Here is a 16,209-nt window from a genome sequence, read left to right on the forward strand (position 1 = left end):
GACCCGGCCCTCCCTCTGCGGCTGTGCGGGTCGCTGCGGCCGGCTGCTCTCGGCTCCAAGCGGGCACTGCGCTCTGGCAACGCCCCAGGCCCCGCCCCCGGGGGGCCCCTCCCTGCCCCGCCTGGGCCCACCGGCGCCTGCCGGCGTCGCACCAACGCCGCTTTCCCGCCGCTCTCCGCTGCCCCGCCCACCGCGCGGCAGCCTCGCGGCCCCGCGTGCCCCCGGGGCCGCACCGGCTGGTTCCGCTCGGATGCAGGACGGCGGCGGACACGCGCTCCCGGGCCCCGCTTCCGAGCGCCCGCTCGGCCCTGCCGACCCCTAATGGCCGCCCCCGGCTCCGCCGGCCAATCGGACGCCTCCCCGCTCCCCGCCGCCGGCCAATGAGGGAGATTTATTTCTCCAAGCTCCAGCCCCGGCGCTTTCTTCCTGCAGAGAGAGTGACAGGTGCGTGATCCGCGCCCATTGGTCCGCCGACCCCGAGACGGACAGCTCCTCGGGCCAGTCCCCGTCCCCAGGGCGGAACCCTCGGCGCCCGTCCGCCCCGCGCCGTGACAGGTGAGAGGGGTCGTCCTTCTTGCATCACGGAGAGGGGGGCGGCTGTGATTGGCTTGCTTTGTCCTCGCCGCCCCGCCTCGCTGAGCCTTCCCGGAAGAACCGGACGGCGATTGGCCGAGGGGAAGGCCGGGCCCGGATGTGCGATGCTGAGGGGCGGGCTTTAAATGGGGCAGCGGCGGGGCTAGAGAGGGAGCGGCGGCGACGGCGGCTGGCGGGGCCTGGGCTGCGCGTGCAGCCGAGCGGCGGGAGCCTTGGCGCGGGTGAGCGAGCGCGCGTGCGCCTCCCTGTGGCGGCACGAGAGCGCGGGGCCGGGCGCGGCGGGGAGCCCCGGGGAGCCGCGGCGGCGGCGGTGGGCCGGCCGGCTGTCTGCCCGTCGTCCGTCTGCCCACCTCCTCGCCGCGGGGGGCTGGGCCGGCCCGGCCCGGGCGCGCCCGCCCGTTCGCACCGCGAGGGGCTACCGCCGGCCCGCGCCGCCCGGTGCCTCGCGGGGAGCCGGGCCCGTTCCCCCGGGCAGCCGCTGGAGGGGCTGGGCCCGCCTCCCTCCGCGCCCTTGCAGCCGGCGTCGCTGCGCGGTGGAATGCCGCCGGGCGGGCAGGGGAGGCCTCGCCCCGCTCGGCGCTCTGCCCCCGTGGCCCGCCCCGGGAGCCCCGTGGCCGCCTGCCTCCCGGGAGCTGCCGGCCGCGGTGTCGGCGAGCGGGGCCCGAGGGGTCGGGAGGCAGCACGGTCTGGTGCCCGGCGGGGCTCGGCTGCGGGGCTCGGCCTTGCCGGTGCCGGGATCGCGGGTGTGGGAGAGGTTCCCTGCCCTCCCACCTGGAGAGCGAAACGCCCGGAAACGCGCCTATAAGCACTTGCAGTGCGTGTGCGGCTTTTTTCCTCTTCCTGAGTAGTCACCCGTGTTTGCGGGTAGCATCTGGGCAGGGGACGCGCGTGTCCGGCTGCCCTGGTGTGATCCGACCGCTCCGCGGGTGACGGGGAAAAACACGCCCCGTGCTGCGGCTGTGCCTGGGTAAGGGGTCTGTAACGCGGACACCGAGCCGAGAGGGACAAGGCACAGAAGCCACGTGCTTGAAGTTCAGGTGCTTGTTAGCGATAACTTTGTTTTTTGAAGTGTGTTAGCGTGGCGCTGGCAGAGTGCCGCGTGAGCCAGCACCCGCTGCGGCTGCCCCGTGCGCCGGGCCTGGCGGCAGGGTCTTCCCTGGGCCCGGTCCCCAGCGCTGCGCCGAAGGCGGGCGGCCTTCCTGAGAAGCAGCATCTGACAGTGCTGCTCGTGGGTGTGTGTTGTATCTGCTGTTACCTGCTGTTGCACCTGAAGGAGAACGCTGGAGAGAAAGGCATCTGCAGAAGCTGCTGGCGAGGGCCGTGGTTACCTCCTGGGTTTGAGGTGGCCGCGGTCAGCAGGACGTGTCACTGCACAGCGCACCGCCTCCTCTCCAGTCAGGCACCGTGAGTGGTGACAGCGGGAAAGGAGACAGGGTGATGATTTGGGGTGTGTTTATTCCCTTTTTATCAAAGGAGGAGAGCGTATTGGGTTCTTCTGGAAAGCTGATGGTTGCAGCGGCTACAGCACCGTCAGCTGCCCTAACGGTGGGTGCCCTGCCGTGGACACTGTAGCCGTGTGAGAGTGAACAGCTAAACTGCCTCGAAATTCCACTGAATGATGTTGTGACTTGGCTCTCCTTGCCTGCTGTGTGCCTTCTGCGTAGTGAGACATAGCATAGAGTGTAGCTTACATGGGCTGTTACTCAATATTTTTCTTCTTTTTTTTTTTTTTAATTACTTTTGTGGTCTATGTGGGGTAGTAAGTTGTGAGGTGAAGGCACAAGAGAGCATCAGCAGTTGCGGATAAGTTTCCTGTACTGAAATCTTTCTCCACTCCCATGCAGGACAGTTGGGAGTGAGTGTGATTGGAAACAAACTCTAGAAAACCTCGAAAGGCTTTGAAAATGACGGCCCTCTGGGAAGCCAGTACTCTGAGGCTATTAGTTTTTCATCATAAATAGTATTTCACAGAATGATAGGGGTTGGAAGGGACCTCTGTGGGTCATCTAGTCCAACTTAACAATAAGTTCAGGACAAGGCCAAGTATCGCTTATCACTGGCAGGCAACTGGATAAAAGATCTCTAGGCAGGAGAATCTCTGTAGTTTGACTAGAGCTAAAAATCATGTTTTATTTGGAGATGTAAACTGTTGTTAAAAGCCTGTAAACAGGCAACTCTATAATGAAAAGCTTTTCAGCGAAGCTGGGAGCGTGCCGAGATGCGTAGGTGCTGTCGGAAAGGTGGAGGTGGTGATGGAACTCCACCCAGCATGAGTTTTCAGGCTTCCAGATCAGCTCCCTGCTGCACAGGTGAAGGTTAGGCTGGTTTTTACATGCGTACCTCGCTCTTTGTCCTGCCCAGCTCCTCTGTCTCCTATCTCTGGTTCTGGAATAGCGCAATTTATATGACCTAGTCTTAATAAAACACCAGCCCAAACCAAGCAACCAAAGAAAAAGTCCCTACCCAACCTCCAGTCACTCCGGACTGCAGCTAGCTGTCCCCCAGCCTGTGGCTCCGCTACCAGCACTTTGCTCTCTCGGGAAAGCCACGGCACTCCGGTGCTCCCCTGGTGCGTCAGTTCCTCCACCCGCCGCTTGCGCCCAAGTTTGCCAAGGAAACCTCTCGTGCCTCCCCAGCCCGGCGGCCTGCTGTCTTGCTCGGCCTGGCTGGGTTTTACTGGGGAGAAGCGTCCGGTGGCAGAGCCCAGGGGGTGCCTCTGCCTTCCAGGCAGGAGGTGGGGAGATGTGACACTGTTTTGGTTTCGGCTGCCGCCGGCAACAAAAGCGCCACGCGGCCACCCCTCCCCCCGCCGGCGTGCGGAGGAGAATGAAAAGAAAGAGGCAGAACCTGGTGGGTCGGGATAAGGGCAGTTTAACAGAACAGCAAACAGAGGGAAACAGGAACAACAACGATACAAATAAGGAGAAAACACAACAACGAACCGTACGACCCAGACAGCCGCTCTCCCGAAAACAGTACCGGCGCCGCGCCCCCCCCAAGCCGCGAGTGCGTTCCCGCCGTGCCGCCCCCCCCCACCGGAACCCAGCGTGACGTCACACGGTATGGAATACCGGGCTCTGTTTGGCCAGGTGGGGTCAGCCCCCACCCCCCGGCTGTGCCCCTTCCTGGAGTCCGGTGAAAATTAACCCTGTCCTGGCCAAACCCAGGACAGACACCCTTCTCCCTGCGATCGTGGGGCAGCCTCGGCATGGCAGCCGTGCGTTGACTCTCTGGTTTCGGTGGCTGAGAATGATGTGAGATTCTCTGGCTGCTGGGGAGGTAAAATACCAGGGGACTGGTGTGTACTGGAGTGTGTGAGATGAGTTGGCGGGGAGGGAATGAATTAATTGTCATCACTTTTCTGAGTGGTGCTTGCACTGTTTGAATGATTGGCTGCTGTGTAGTCTAGGAGGATACATGTCGTTTGATAGCAATGTTTCTCTTAAAAATTCACTATTTCTAGACTTTCTTTGTATTAATAGTCCAGCACTTTTTTTTTTTTTCCAACAAGACTGGCATTCATTTTCCTTGTAGGGAGGTTTTTGATCATAGCATCACCATGTTCTGTATAAACTGACCAAAGTGGTGGGTGAACGGGTGGTGCCTTGCTGGCTGTAGAAAACCTTGGTGTTGCCCACAGTAGGAGCCTGTGCCATTCTCTCTGTTCCACTCGCATCCTGCGAGTTGTTTGGTCAGTGTTGTACAACTTGCTATGAAAGAAACGGAGTAAATCGCCTCAAGACCTTAGTTAACGTAGCCAGAAATGGGGGGTGGGGAGAGGAAGGGAAGCTGGGATGTCTGGAGGAAAGGCTGTGCCAGGCAGGAGGTGCTGTGTGTGAAAGTTCTCGCACAATAGCAAGACTTTTTAGAAAAACAAAAAGTGAACCAGGCCCCTGCGCAGCAGGTGCCACTTGGAAACTGCAGCTACTGCTGAAGTCCCTGTTACAGAGCTGCTGGGCTGAAGAGCACCAAGCCCTAGCGCTCGTGAGGAAACCGTTAAATAAGTTGCAGAAAAACCTCTGTGGTCCATGGCTTTGTCTGTTCGTGGTGCTGTGCCAATGCAGGTGGAAACAAAATGACCCTTCCCTGATGTAAACTGAGTGGGAGGGTCATCTCTTTCACTGGGAATGGCAGAGATTTTTTCAAACTGGAGTGCTTTGGAAACGTGCCGAGTCAGCAGTGCACGTGAGGGGCAGCACTTCATCACGCTGCAGGAGTAAGCCGTTCTAGCACGGTTGGGCACTGGGCTGAAAGGGTGGAGTGATAACTTGTTAATGTTGGCACGTGCAGAGGATCTTTCTTGACTGTGCTGAGCCAACAGATGGTCTTTTTTCTCCAGCTGGCAAGACAAAAAGTGGACTACAGAACCAGAATGTCCTTCTAGCAGAAAGAAGGCAGGGATTCACATGTGCAAATGATTTCGTAGACAACTATATTATTGTCCTGGAGTCTAATACAACGTAGAACTCTGGCAATTTTAACTATTGTCAGTCTTAACTAGAAAAATTTTCTTCTGAAGTTACAGAAATACGAAGCTGGCTGTAGAATTAGATCTGAATGCTGTTTATGTACCGAGTGCTGTTCGTCTGTCAGAATGCGTATTCATTCTGTGTGTTTTTAGGGTACAAACCAGAGAGGCCCGAGAGCACTCTGAAGACACTGGGAAGTTGCAGTCCGTTGTTTGGAACACACGTTATGAACCCTTTCTGGAGCATGTCTACAAGTTCTGTGCGCAAGGTCGGTATTTAATGAGCGGATGCCATACGGTGTTAGCATGCATTGAGGGGCGGTAGCAGCTCCAGAAGAGACCATGGGACAGTCTACGAATACAGCTGGAGCATGTGTTTTATCCTGAGGGTGGTGGTCATCCTCAATGAAAGCGTGAGGTAGCTCTGAGCTGCGACGACTGGAATGTGGCTGCGGATGGAGTCTGCTCCAGAACGTGTTGGCTTTTCTTCTCTGAAGCGCTGTTGAGTAGGGAAGGTGAAACAAACTTGGTCAGAAGGTTGAAACGCTTGACTTGTAGGACGTCTGTGCTGTCTTACAGAGAGCCTAGCCAGGTACCACATGCGCAGTCAGCGCTGACAAAACTGCGCCTTCATGATGCTGGCGCTGCTTTAGATGGTCATGATGGTAAACCCGCGGTAGTTCTAGGGTTGGTCACTCCTCAGGTGTTCAGTGCTGGGGCAAGCGATGTAACTTTGCTGATGGTGCTGGTGACGTAGGTGTTGTCACTGGACCAGGTCTCAGGTGCTTCGAATCGCTGGCGCCTGAATCACACCTTTAGCCGCCACAACCGGCCTGATCGCAAGCCTCTAGCCCACGGGTTTGTCTGCGCACTGTGGGGTGGGTTTGGGGTCTGTAAGTAGCGCAGTGTGCTCTGGCGGTGTAGCAGTGACCAGTTAAGTAGAAAATGTTTTGTTTGTTTTTTCTTTTTTTAATAAAAGACAGCATAGGCATAAAAAGGTTGCTGTAGCAAAACTGTTTAAACTGGGCTTGATATCACTGTCAAATGCGCTTCTTGGAGTGGGAGTGGGCCCTGTGGTCAGCTCCAAGGGGTGCTGGTGTCTTAGGCGCAGGCAGGAAGCAAAGTACACGGATTTTTCTGTAGAAAGTTTTTATTGTGTCTCAGCTTTACTGTGTTACTCTTGAAGACTCGTTGAAGTCTGGAAGGTGAGGATGCTTGTCAGTGGAAGTGATTTATCTTGATGCACTGTGTGCTAGAAATAGCTTGCCTTCTAAGCTGATGTTACATACTGTCTGGTTCCAGTTTCTAAATAAAAGTAAGCCTCCTTAAACATTTGTCCTAATCTGCAGACTTCCTATCCAGCATTGATTACTCTTGTACTTGTAGGCTAGTTTTGACTGAATAAAAGTCTGTTGTAAAAAAAAAAGCCAGAGACCCCACCCTCAAGCAATGGAACACCAAAACCCAAGATACATTTCGTTGGCCAAACCTGTAATTAGCAAGGTTGGGTTTAAACCAGTGTTGAAGTATGTTCATATGTGAAGTGTTTCTGAAATACAGCCCATGATCTCGTGGTTCTCTTCTAATCTGACAGAGACCTGACGCCGAAGAGAAAACTTTGAGTGGAGAGCTGCGAACCAGTCCTCTACGAGCCTCTGCGAAGAAACAGTTGCCTTCTATTCCAAAGAACACTGTGCCAATAACCAAGCCAGCTTCCCCTGCTGCCTCATCCCAGTCGACAAATGGAACACATGCTTCTTACGGGCCTTTTTATTTGGAGTATTCCCTCCTGGCAGAATTGTAGGTTTTCACTGTTTTGTCTTTTTTAGGTCACTGGGCTTATGCTTCAGCAGGAAAAAACCCGAGCAGGGACCTAGTTCTTGCATGGTGTCTTTGCCTCAGTGCTTGGAGAATTGTTTTTGTGGAGCAGCAGCCTCAGGCTCTTGAGGTAGCAGGGGAGAGGAAAATGAGATGAGATTTTAAGGGTTGTGTTCAGATGTGATTCTCTGATTTGTTATATATCTCAGCCTTCAGGTAAGGACACTGTGGGTTTAGGCGTCCTGACCAGTTGCCCTCGTAGCTTTTTGGTCACAACTACCCAGTTTTGGAAACAAGTATTAAACTGGAAGGAAGCACGTGTCCAGAGGGAAGACAGTAATGAATGTATGGTACTGTCTGATGGAGTAGGATGGGGGAGCTTCCGTCAGTCCTTACCTGGAACACTTGAACACCACCTGATAGGGCTTGTTAAATGGGCATTGGGAAGATTATATTCTTTCCTGCCTTTCAGTGATATTTAGCATGAAGCTTCTGAGGGAAGAGTGAGTGCGATTTTAAATAGCTTTCTTTGGATCAGTTGCATCTGATCCGGTCTAGTGATTTGTAGGCTGCTGCGGGAGCTGCAGAACTTTCTAGTTACGTAAAGTTACATAAACGATTTTGTGCTGCAAAGCTGAAAGGACTTCCTCTGTAACAGACGTACTGGATTCTCAAGTATGTAGTGCCTTTTGGAATGAAATCCCTGGAGTCCTTCTGCATCTCCCAGTCTCAGTTCTTGCATTTAACCATTAAATGGAATGTGAGAACTCTCAAAACATTAATCTCATTTTTTTCAGGGAACTGACCCTGACTTCTTAATTCAAGAAAGGTGTTTTTCTTCTGCAGCATGCAAAAACATATTGATATCATAATGTAAACTCCTCTAGTTAAACAAATTCATTATTAGGGAAATAATAGTGAAAATTATGGAAGTCATGAGCGGAGAACTGTGTTAATGTTTTGCTTTAATATTGTTGTTTGTTTGTGCAAGCATGAGGAGTTTAAGTTAATGGGCCTATATGCCAAGTAACTGGAAAACTTATGAAGTGAATGATTTAATTTGTCATTTATAGTGTTCAGTAGAATCTGCATACTGTACAAGTACAGCTGGTTAAACTTACTAGCAACCTGTTGTCTTCATTGATTTGAAAAATAGCACATTTTGCCCCAGTAGTGCTGTTGATTGTCAAATGGACTTTCCTAAAAGGCAAAGGGAGAGGGAGAAACTCTGTTCATAATGCACTGGCCAGTGAAGGCTGAAGGCTGTGGCTGGACTGCCGTCACAAGGAGTGAGATAGCAAATCAGTGTAAGTTTGGGAAAATGACTTGGTGTGTCCTGTCAATGAGATGCCTCGAGTCACCTGATGCAGAGCTCTGGTGCTGCTTGCCTGTCTTTTCTATTTTGTTACTTTGTTCTGTCAGTTGCCAGTGTAGCTTCTGTTTGACAGGCAGCATAGTCTTACCTCAAACTCAAAAACTGTTTGCTTAAAATTGAAGTTAAAGCTGTGGTCACGTTTCCAAATTAACTACAATTGCCTGCAAGTCTGCATTCAAAATTACTTAATTGCATTTCTTTTTTTTTATTCCTTATTGTGAAACCGGGGGGGGTTGGTAGATAAGTGAAAGTTTTAGTACTGACCCGCATTAAATGCATCTGCTGGAGAAAAATAATCTGTAAGTAGAAATAAATTCTATTTGGAGAAATAATGTTTCCTGTTAGTAACTCATTAGGTGGAGGGGTAGGAGAAGCAGGAGTGAAAGAACGTGGCTTCACTGGTTTGCTGCTGCCCTCCTGTGTGGGCAGTCTGCCCTCTGGAGCAGGCCATGAGCTTATGAAGAAGTCCTCTGGTGAGCTGTTGGCAGTGCAGTCTGGGTTTGCTCTTCTCTGCTTGCTGTAGGTTTCGTGCAGTTGTGGAGCCGTTCTAAATACAAACTCTCATTGCAGCACCTTGGTGGTGAAGCAGAAATTGCCAGGTGTCTATGTGCAGCCATCTTACCGATCAGCATTAAGTAAGTTTACGCTCAACTTTTAATTTTTTTTATATCTATAGATATTTAAATTCTTTCACTCAAGCAAACTTTCTCACTTGCAGTGTGGTTTGGTGTAATATTCATAAGACACGGGCTCTACCAGGATGGTGTGTTTAAGTTTACTGTCTATATTCCTGATAACTACCCAGATGGAGACTGCCCGGTAAGTGGTTGTGTGTGTCTTGGGTCTTTCTTGTTTTCTGGTGTATGAAGTGTGACTTTTTGCTAAAGCTAACATAGCGGGTAGCTTCTCATTTCCTTGAACTAGTTTTGTTCGGTTGGCTGGGCTCGTTTGCGATGTCTGGTATGTATTTCCTAACATCTGTGGAAGGACCCTGCTACTCTGGTTACTGAGGTTGGTGTAGGGTGAATTTCATGAGGCTGGGTGCCTTAGAGCATAAAGTAACCAACCAGTTCTTTACCGGAACTCTTGATCTGCTACTTCCTTGGCAAGGTGGCTATCATGCAAACACTTTAAAGAAGTGTCCACATTCTGAGTAGCAATAAAATGGGACATAAAATCCACGCACCTCTGCTGTGCTTGCTGTGGTAGTGCAGGATAGAAGAAAGTTGGTGAAACAAAGGGAGATGGCTACTATGGTGTTATCTTCTGTCTCCTGTTCACTTGTTTTCTTTTTAGGGAAAAGCGTCCAAGTTATTACATCAATTGAAAAATAAAAGTTAAAAACAAGTTGTGGCAATCTGACTCTCCAGAGCAGAGCAGCTGGCCCTCTTGGCCAGATTCCTCTGAGAGGAAGGCTGGGGGACAGGTGTGCGTAACTGCTGTAGCTGAGGAGGAGTCACTATGTCAGGAAGCTGTCTGTGTGGTGTCAAGTTTTCTGGGAAGCTATCATCTTTAAAAGGACAGAACTAGTAGGAAATAGTTTCTTTCCAGGATTAGATTTTAGTACCTCTCATGCAGCCACCGTTCTTTTGCTAGCGTAGGGCTTTAAAACCTTCCTGATGAAACAGAGTTTTCTTCTGGAAGAATGCACGAGCACCAGAGGAAGCTGGCCGTGTCACTGCCCAGTTTACTTAAAAATGTGTAGGGTAAAGAAAGCATTGACTGTATCTCAAGCATGTGAAAAGCTTTCAGTCACAAATAGCTAAACCAGAAAAACTGCCTGAATCTGATCTTATCTGCTGGTATTACCTGTGCTGGCACCAGTGCTTGTGTAGTTAGCTGGATGAGGTTCCTGATTCGGTGATAAGCGTGTGAGAGAGGATAAGACCCTGCGTGTAACATGGGTGTGCTGGGTTACAGTTTCACAGCTGGTACAAATCACTTCAGGTTGCTTTCTTTTAATACAGTACCAATTAATTAGTGTGCGCAAGCAACTTCTGACTGACCTTCACCCCGTGGTTTTAACGTTGGGATTGAAGTTGTCATAATGAATTTCTTTTTTCCAATACAGCGCTTGGTTTTTGATCTGCCTGTCTTCCATCCGCTAGTAGATCCTTTATCTGGTGAACTGGATGTGAAAAGAGCATTTGCAAAATGGAGGTTAGTGGTAACACAGTGATGTAGAATTTGAAAGAAGTTTGTTCCTTTCTTCATTGTCTTTTGTTCTTTTTAGGCGGAATCATAATCACATATGGCAAGTGTTAATGTATGCTCGCAGAGTGTTCTACAAGATTGATACAACTAGTCCTCTGAACCCAGAGGCTGCAGTGCTGTGAGTATCCTCCATGTGTATAGACATGGTCTCTTGAGAGACTTTTGCATAGGCGTGCAGAAACAAGAGTTTTGTGAAATCGATTATCAGTCCATGGTCACTATCTCTGCAGCTGGTTGCGCTAGGAACTAAAGTCGAGGCTTCGCGAAGTCTGTCTGTGCTTCTAGAGCAGACCTGTGCCTCCTTGCAATTGCTTAACATTACTCACCTCTCTCTTGCAGGTATGAAAAAGATATTCAGCTGTTCAAAAGTAAAGTGGTGGACAGTGTCAGACTATGCAGCAGTCATTTATTTGATCAGCCTAAAATAGAGGATCCCTATGCAATCATGTAAGTACCATGAGCAAATTCACCGTGTACTAATGTTTTGAGAACAAGTTTGGTGTAGTTGTTGATTTGAAGCCTTTCTCTGCCAGGTTGACTGACCTGTTTTTTCTTACATTTATAGCAAGGTTTTGAATATTCCTACCCTCATGGCCTTCCGTTTAGTATTGAGGGCATCTTAAATATAATCAGGCACTTGTGTTTACTGGGTTTTCACTAAGCAACCAAGACTTAAAAAAACTCAACAAACCCCCCAAACAAATAAATAAACAAAAGCCCCAAAACCAACACTGCCACCTGCCCTGAAGCAGAGATACCGATGGAGTCAATAATTGCTTTGGGGCTTTCCTGAACTCAATTTGCATGACTGTAGCTTTGGTCATACTTTTTAAATACTTTTAAGCTTGACTGCATGGGGGTGGAACAGTCAGCTCTGTAGTGAATCTGAGTAGTAGTTCGTGTAACACCTGCTGAATTGCTGAATTCTCGTTGCAGACAGAAATGAAAACCTAAATATTTCTTGTTGAAAAGATCCATGACAACGTGAATTTAGTTCTTAATGCTATGCTTTAACACTGAAGACTCAGACTTAAAGTTTACTTGAAATTCAGTAAACTAAACCAAGGAAAATTGCTGCTTTCTGCTCTGTCTGTGCAGTAGTCTGCAAAAACTGACAAGTAAGAGATAATTATGCTTTCTCTGTAGTTTTTCTCCATGGAACCCAGCTATACACAATGAAGCTAGAGAGAAGATGTTGACTCAGAAGGTACGTGCGAAGTCCAGGTTCTCATTATAGTAGGGGTTTATTGCCTGGTAAGGGAGGAAAGGTTCTCTGTCTCTCTGTGGTGACCATGTCCTAGACAGCCCTTATTCCACCCCTCCGTGGGATCAGCAGGCGTGCTGATACCGCTTTGGTCTCCTAACGAAGCAGTGATGTCACTGTTCTAACTTCAGTGTGTTAAGCAGTTAGTCACTTGGTCAGCTAGAAGGCCTTGTCAGTACAATTGTTGGCACACTTGGCAAACTTTTTTTGGGTAGGGGGGGAAGGAGGGGAAAGAAGTGATTTGCAGACTGCCTGTTAGCTTGTCCTGCACTTGTCGTGACCATTACCACTTCTGCATAGCCTGACGGTCCCCAACTTTGTTCTCTTCTGTTGAGAGATCTTTCACTACTGAATCAAAGCTTCAGGGCTTTCTTCTCATTCCAAGCTCTTTGAAGCAGCACAAGCCGAGTGAGTACCTTGCTCACCTCTCTAACACTACTGACTGCTAATAAGACAGCTAATTGGAGGTGCTTAGAGTGATTTCTGTAGCAAAGCACTTTTACTGATACAGCAAGACTGTGTTGGCTCACGTAGCTTCACCTGAGCGACGCCTTCGGGTCTGGGGCAGGGTGGTGTTTGGGTGGTGGTTTGGTTTTTTGGGTTTTTAATTATTTCTTTGCACTTGATGGGAGCTGGCACACAGCAGTTCTGAGTCTGCACTGGGTGGCGTGACAAGTCAGTCCGCTTGCAGCGCCTAGGGATTCTGAGATGGCGGCTGGTATCTTTGTGGGGCTGGCAAGGAAATGCACCCTGAATGTTTGAATTACTGACTCGGGCTCCTTGCACTAGAGCTGTGGTGTGGTTTGCTGCTTTTTTGTAATTAAAGAATTAAAAACTTCTTTTTTTGTCAGCCCAAACTTCAGTCTTCCTCGCCGCAAGCTTAGCTCATGTCTTCTGGCATGAATGAGATTTTTACATTGATCTAAATACAATGCTCTGCCTGCAAGCTCAGTGTATCAATGTCCCCAGCTGCCAGAGTCACAGCAGGGCTTGAGGTGAGGTGGCCTTTCTCCAGCCTTCAAACACACAGCAAAATATTTTGAACAGATTCTGACTACTTGATGTTCTTATAAAAACTTAGAAAATACTTTTGACTTTTTATTATTACTATTTTTTCTCCTTCATTCTCCACCTCCTTCTTTCTTACCCTTTAAATTATAAAGAACTGAAGAGAAAGAACGAGTTGTGGTGCTTGAAAGGAGAGAGAGATGTTGTTGTCTCCGAGACTGATAGCAAACGTAATGCCAGTGGTGACTTTTCTTTTGTCCTTTTTTTCTTTGGAGATGGGTGTTAGTTTCTTTTGAAGTGATAACTGACATCTTCAGTGACTACTGCACGTGTGGTACCTCAGTTGCTGGAGTAGTTTGTTGATAGCAGGAATGGCCAAACTGCTGTGCCTTAGGAGATTTGTTCCCAAATGTCGGCATAGCTGAGAAGGTTCTTTTCCTTCGCTGTAAGAAGTTGTTCCCTAATCAGGGTCCTGTCTGTCCTTTCTTCTGCAACTCTGGATCCTTGTTTATTACCCGTGTAATTCCTGTGCTTTGGGTAGCAGCTAGGCCATTCTAGCCCAGGAAAGGCTGTGATGTCCCAGTTCCCCACTGAGCACAGGGCTTTTGCAAGGTGATGGCCTGTGTGCAGAATGTGATGGGCAGATGCTGCTCTGCCAGGCTCAAGCCCAGCTGATCCCCCTTGTTTGCTGTTGTCTGATGGGTTATGGGATTTCTGTCACTCAGTGTCACCTTTTACCCAAAACACGGAGAGGAACGGAAGACGTGCAGGATCAGTTTTCTTTCTGACTTAATTGACTGTGACAGGCAAAAGGCTTCCCACAGTATGACAAACTTTAGGCACGTAATTAGCTCTGTCTAGAACTTGGTGCGTCATTCCAGGGTTGGTGTGGGTGGTGAGCAGGTGGCCTGACAGACCTGTAGCAGTGGGGAGGCAGGGCTAGTTCCTGGTATGCAAAAACCTGCAAGCTATTCCCTTTCTGTGACCTGCTAGAGTAGGTATCTAATTTACTAATCTTCTTAAACTACTTGAAGGCTACAGATACTTGAAGTTGCACCTTTCTTCATCAACATGAAGTGTTCTTTGTCTTCTCAATTGCAATAGTCAGTCTAAAATGTCCGTTGCATTTTGTTGGGCAGAAATCAGGGGAGGGAAGAACCGTCCTTGGAAAGTGTTAAGAAACACCGTGGTGTAGTGGAGGTGTCAGGTGCTACTTTGCTATATTGTTTTCAGAAGCCTTCCATGGGGTGGAGTACTCCCCACAGTATGCCCAGCGTCATGAAGTAGCGTGCTACAGCTAAAACGTCAGGATTAGACAGAAATGGTTTGATTTGGATTGACACCTCTTCCTGTAGAACCAAGAAATTTGGCAAATGGCAGTGCAGTGGTGCTGGGCCATGGCCTTCAAGCAAAAGGCACTGTTCAAAGAGCATCTGTGAATCTCTGTGGTGTGATGGGGTTGCAGTACATGAACGAAGTCATTAAAACTCTCCTGGAATGTCAGGGTAGTTCTGCAGATGCCGCACACATTCACAGAAATCAGACCAACAGCCGTTTCACTGTTCCTCCCTGAGGAGAGGAAACGATGCTAACCTCTTCTAGGCTTGTATTTGCCAAAGGTAAAATGGCTGGGAAGGGACTTCAGAGGCTTTGGGGGGTCTGATAATTCTGACTTCAGTTTTCTTCCGCCTAGAAGAAGCCGGAAGAGCAGCACTGCAAAAGCGTGCATGTTTCTGGCCTGTCGTGGGTAAAGCCGGGCTCGGTTCAGCCGTTCAGCGAAGAAGAGAAGACGATGCCTACTTAGCCCTTCTGGACGACGGGGCACAAAACACTTTCTGTGGGCGGAGGGAGCGTGACGGCAGCAGAAGCAGCAAAGCAGCAGTTTCCTTCTTGATTACGGATTAGCGAAAACTGACTGGCAGCAGTGACAGTGACTGCAGTAAACCTGTTCGGTGGCTTACTGGCTCTCCATGTTTTACATATGCATTAGGTTTTAAAGGCTTGCCTGGAGTTTGGAAGTCTCGATTGAACACTGCAGTACTTCTACCTGAAGACTGTCTAGGGTGGGTAATTCCTCAGGGCTCGGAAATGCCTGGAGGTTTTAGGTTGGTTTTTAACCTTTTATTTTTTCCCTCCAGGAATAGCAATTTTTTAAAAAATCTTAAATTACTGGCAGAAATATTAGCATTGGAAATATGATGCCAGAGGTAAGCTGTGTTCATGTAAACTAATATAGCAGAGTTAAACACTATATTTAATGGTTTTAAATACTTTGGTTTCTATTGTAAATATGTTAGAAATTGAAATTGTAAATAGACGGTTCATTGACTCCGTTTAGCACTTTCCAGAGGTAAAGCTGGGGATGATGTATGATGTATTATTGATTTGTAAATGGATATTGTCACTAAAGCGCACATTAGTCTGGCAGAGTGAAAGCAGAATGTCAGGCTTGTTAGACTTTTATTACATAAACACTAAAATCAAAGCTTTTAATGGTGGTCTCTTGAGCTAATAAAATCTTAGATGGTTTTAGATTCCCTAGGTGTCTAGGGGATTACTTAGGATAGCTTGGCTAATGTGTGTTAATAGTGACATCTTAAAATAAAAAGAAACCATGATCTAGCCTTTGTCCCTCTGTCTGTCTGTGTTATAGACGTTTAGCAAAGATCGGACCCAGAGTGGAAGCACTGGCTACGTGTGTACTTGTCTGCGGGTGTGTTCGGGGTCTTACTGGGATAACGGGGTGTGCTGGAGAGAATGGTTAAATACAGTTCTGCTCCACAGACGGGAAGAGCTTTCTAAGCATGTGTGAGCTCAGGACAGGATCTTTTGCTTTTCACAAGAGTTCCTAGTGTTACAGCCTAGTGTGATGCCTTGTTCTTGCAGAACAGGATTTCCCATCGGCACCTGTGACGTTAACCCTTTATAGCTGGGCTCCTCATGCCTGCACTGATGGCACGAATGCAAACCCTGTGGTCTGGGGACAAGTAGTAGTGACTTCATACGGAGACGTGATGTGGTGGGTGGGGAGGAGTGTGGTGTGTGTTTGGGTTTTGTGGGGAATTTTTTGTCTTGTTTTTATCCGAAGCTAAATCCGTTTGTCATATAACAACCTTTCCCTTTGAGAACAACTTCCTAGCTCTTAAGGAAATAGGCAAGACTTCACAAATAATATGCTATCATATGCCAAGTGATTGATTTCATGTGCTGTGAAGGATGACTGGAGTGGTTTCTGTGCAGCACTTAACATTGTATTAATTGAGTACTTTGTTTTAGGTGATGTTGCAGTCTTAATCCATGATGTTGCTTTAAACCTTTTAAAGCTTCTGCCTTTGAGGTGCAGCAGTTTCCTGGGGCTGCTGGGAGTGTCTCTGGTACTGCTGGGATTCCTCTTCAGACAGAAGAGTGCAGAGGGTGTGTGGAGAGCCAGGATCCTCTAGAAGGCAGAGAAGGCAGCACATCCACAGG

At 48.9% G+C, this 16,209-nt stretch overlaps 1 protein-coding gene across 3 annotated transcripts; it reads left to right on the forward strand.

The window, feature by feature from the left end:
- Window positions 1–291: 291 nt before the first annotated feature.
- AKTIP (AKT interacting protein) lies at window positions 292–15,368 on the forward strand. Of its 3 annotated transcripts, none has more exons than XM_075434057.1 (10): window positions 292–555; window positions 5,216–5,331; window positions 6,657–6,862; window positions 8,826–8,890; window positions 8,974–9,074; window positions 10,327–10,415; window positions 10,489–10,587; window positions 10,809–10,916; window positions 11,616–11,676; window positions 14,435–15,368. In XM_075434057.1, the coding sequence occupies exons 2-10, from the start codon at window positions 5,290–5,292 to the stop codon at window positions 14,543–14,545; spliced, it is 882 nt and encodes a 293-aa protein (XP_075290172.1). In that variant the 5' UTR covers window positions 292–555; window positions 5,216–5,289; the 3' UTR covers window positions 14,546–15,368. The 3 variants fall into 3 exon arrangements, with proteins under 3 accessions (XP_075290172.1, XP_075290171.1, XP_075290173.1); XM_075434056.1 differs by lacking the exon at window positions 292–555 and adding an exon at window positions 733–815; XM_075434058.1 differs by lacking the exon at window positions 292–555 and adding an exon at window positions 733–815 and having other exon boundaries at window positions 14,438–15,368.
- Window positions 15,369–16,209: the final 841 nt, after the last annotated feature.

The sequence above is a fragment of the Opisthocomus hoazin genome, chromosome 12 (genome assembly GCF_030867145.1).
Source record: "Opisthocomus hoazin isolate bOpiHoa1 chromosome 12, bOpiHoa1.hap1, whole genome shotgun sequence".
Taxonomy (NCBI): Eukaryota; Metazoa; Chordata; class Aves; order Opisthocomiformes; family Opisthocomidae; genus Opisthocomus; species Opisthocomus hoazin.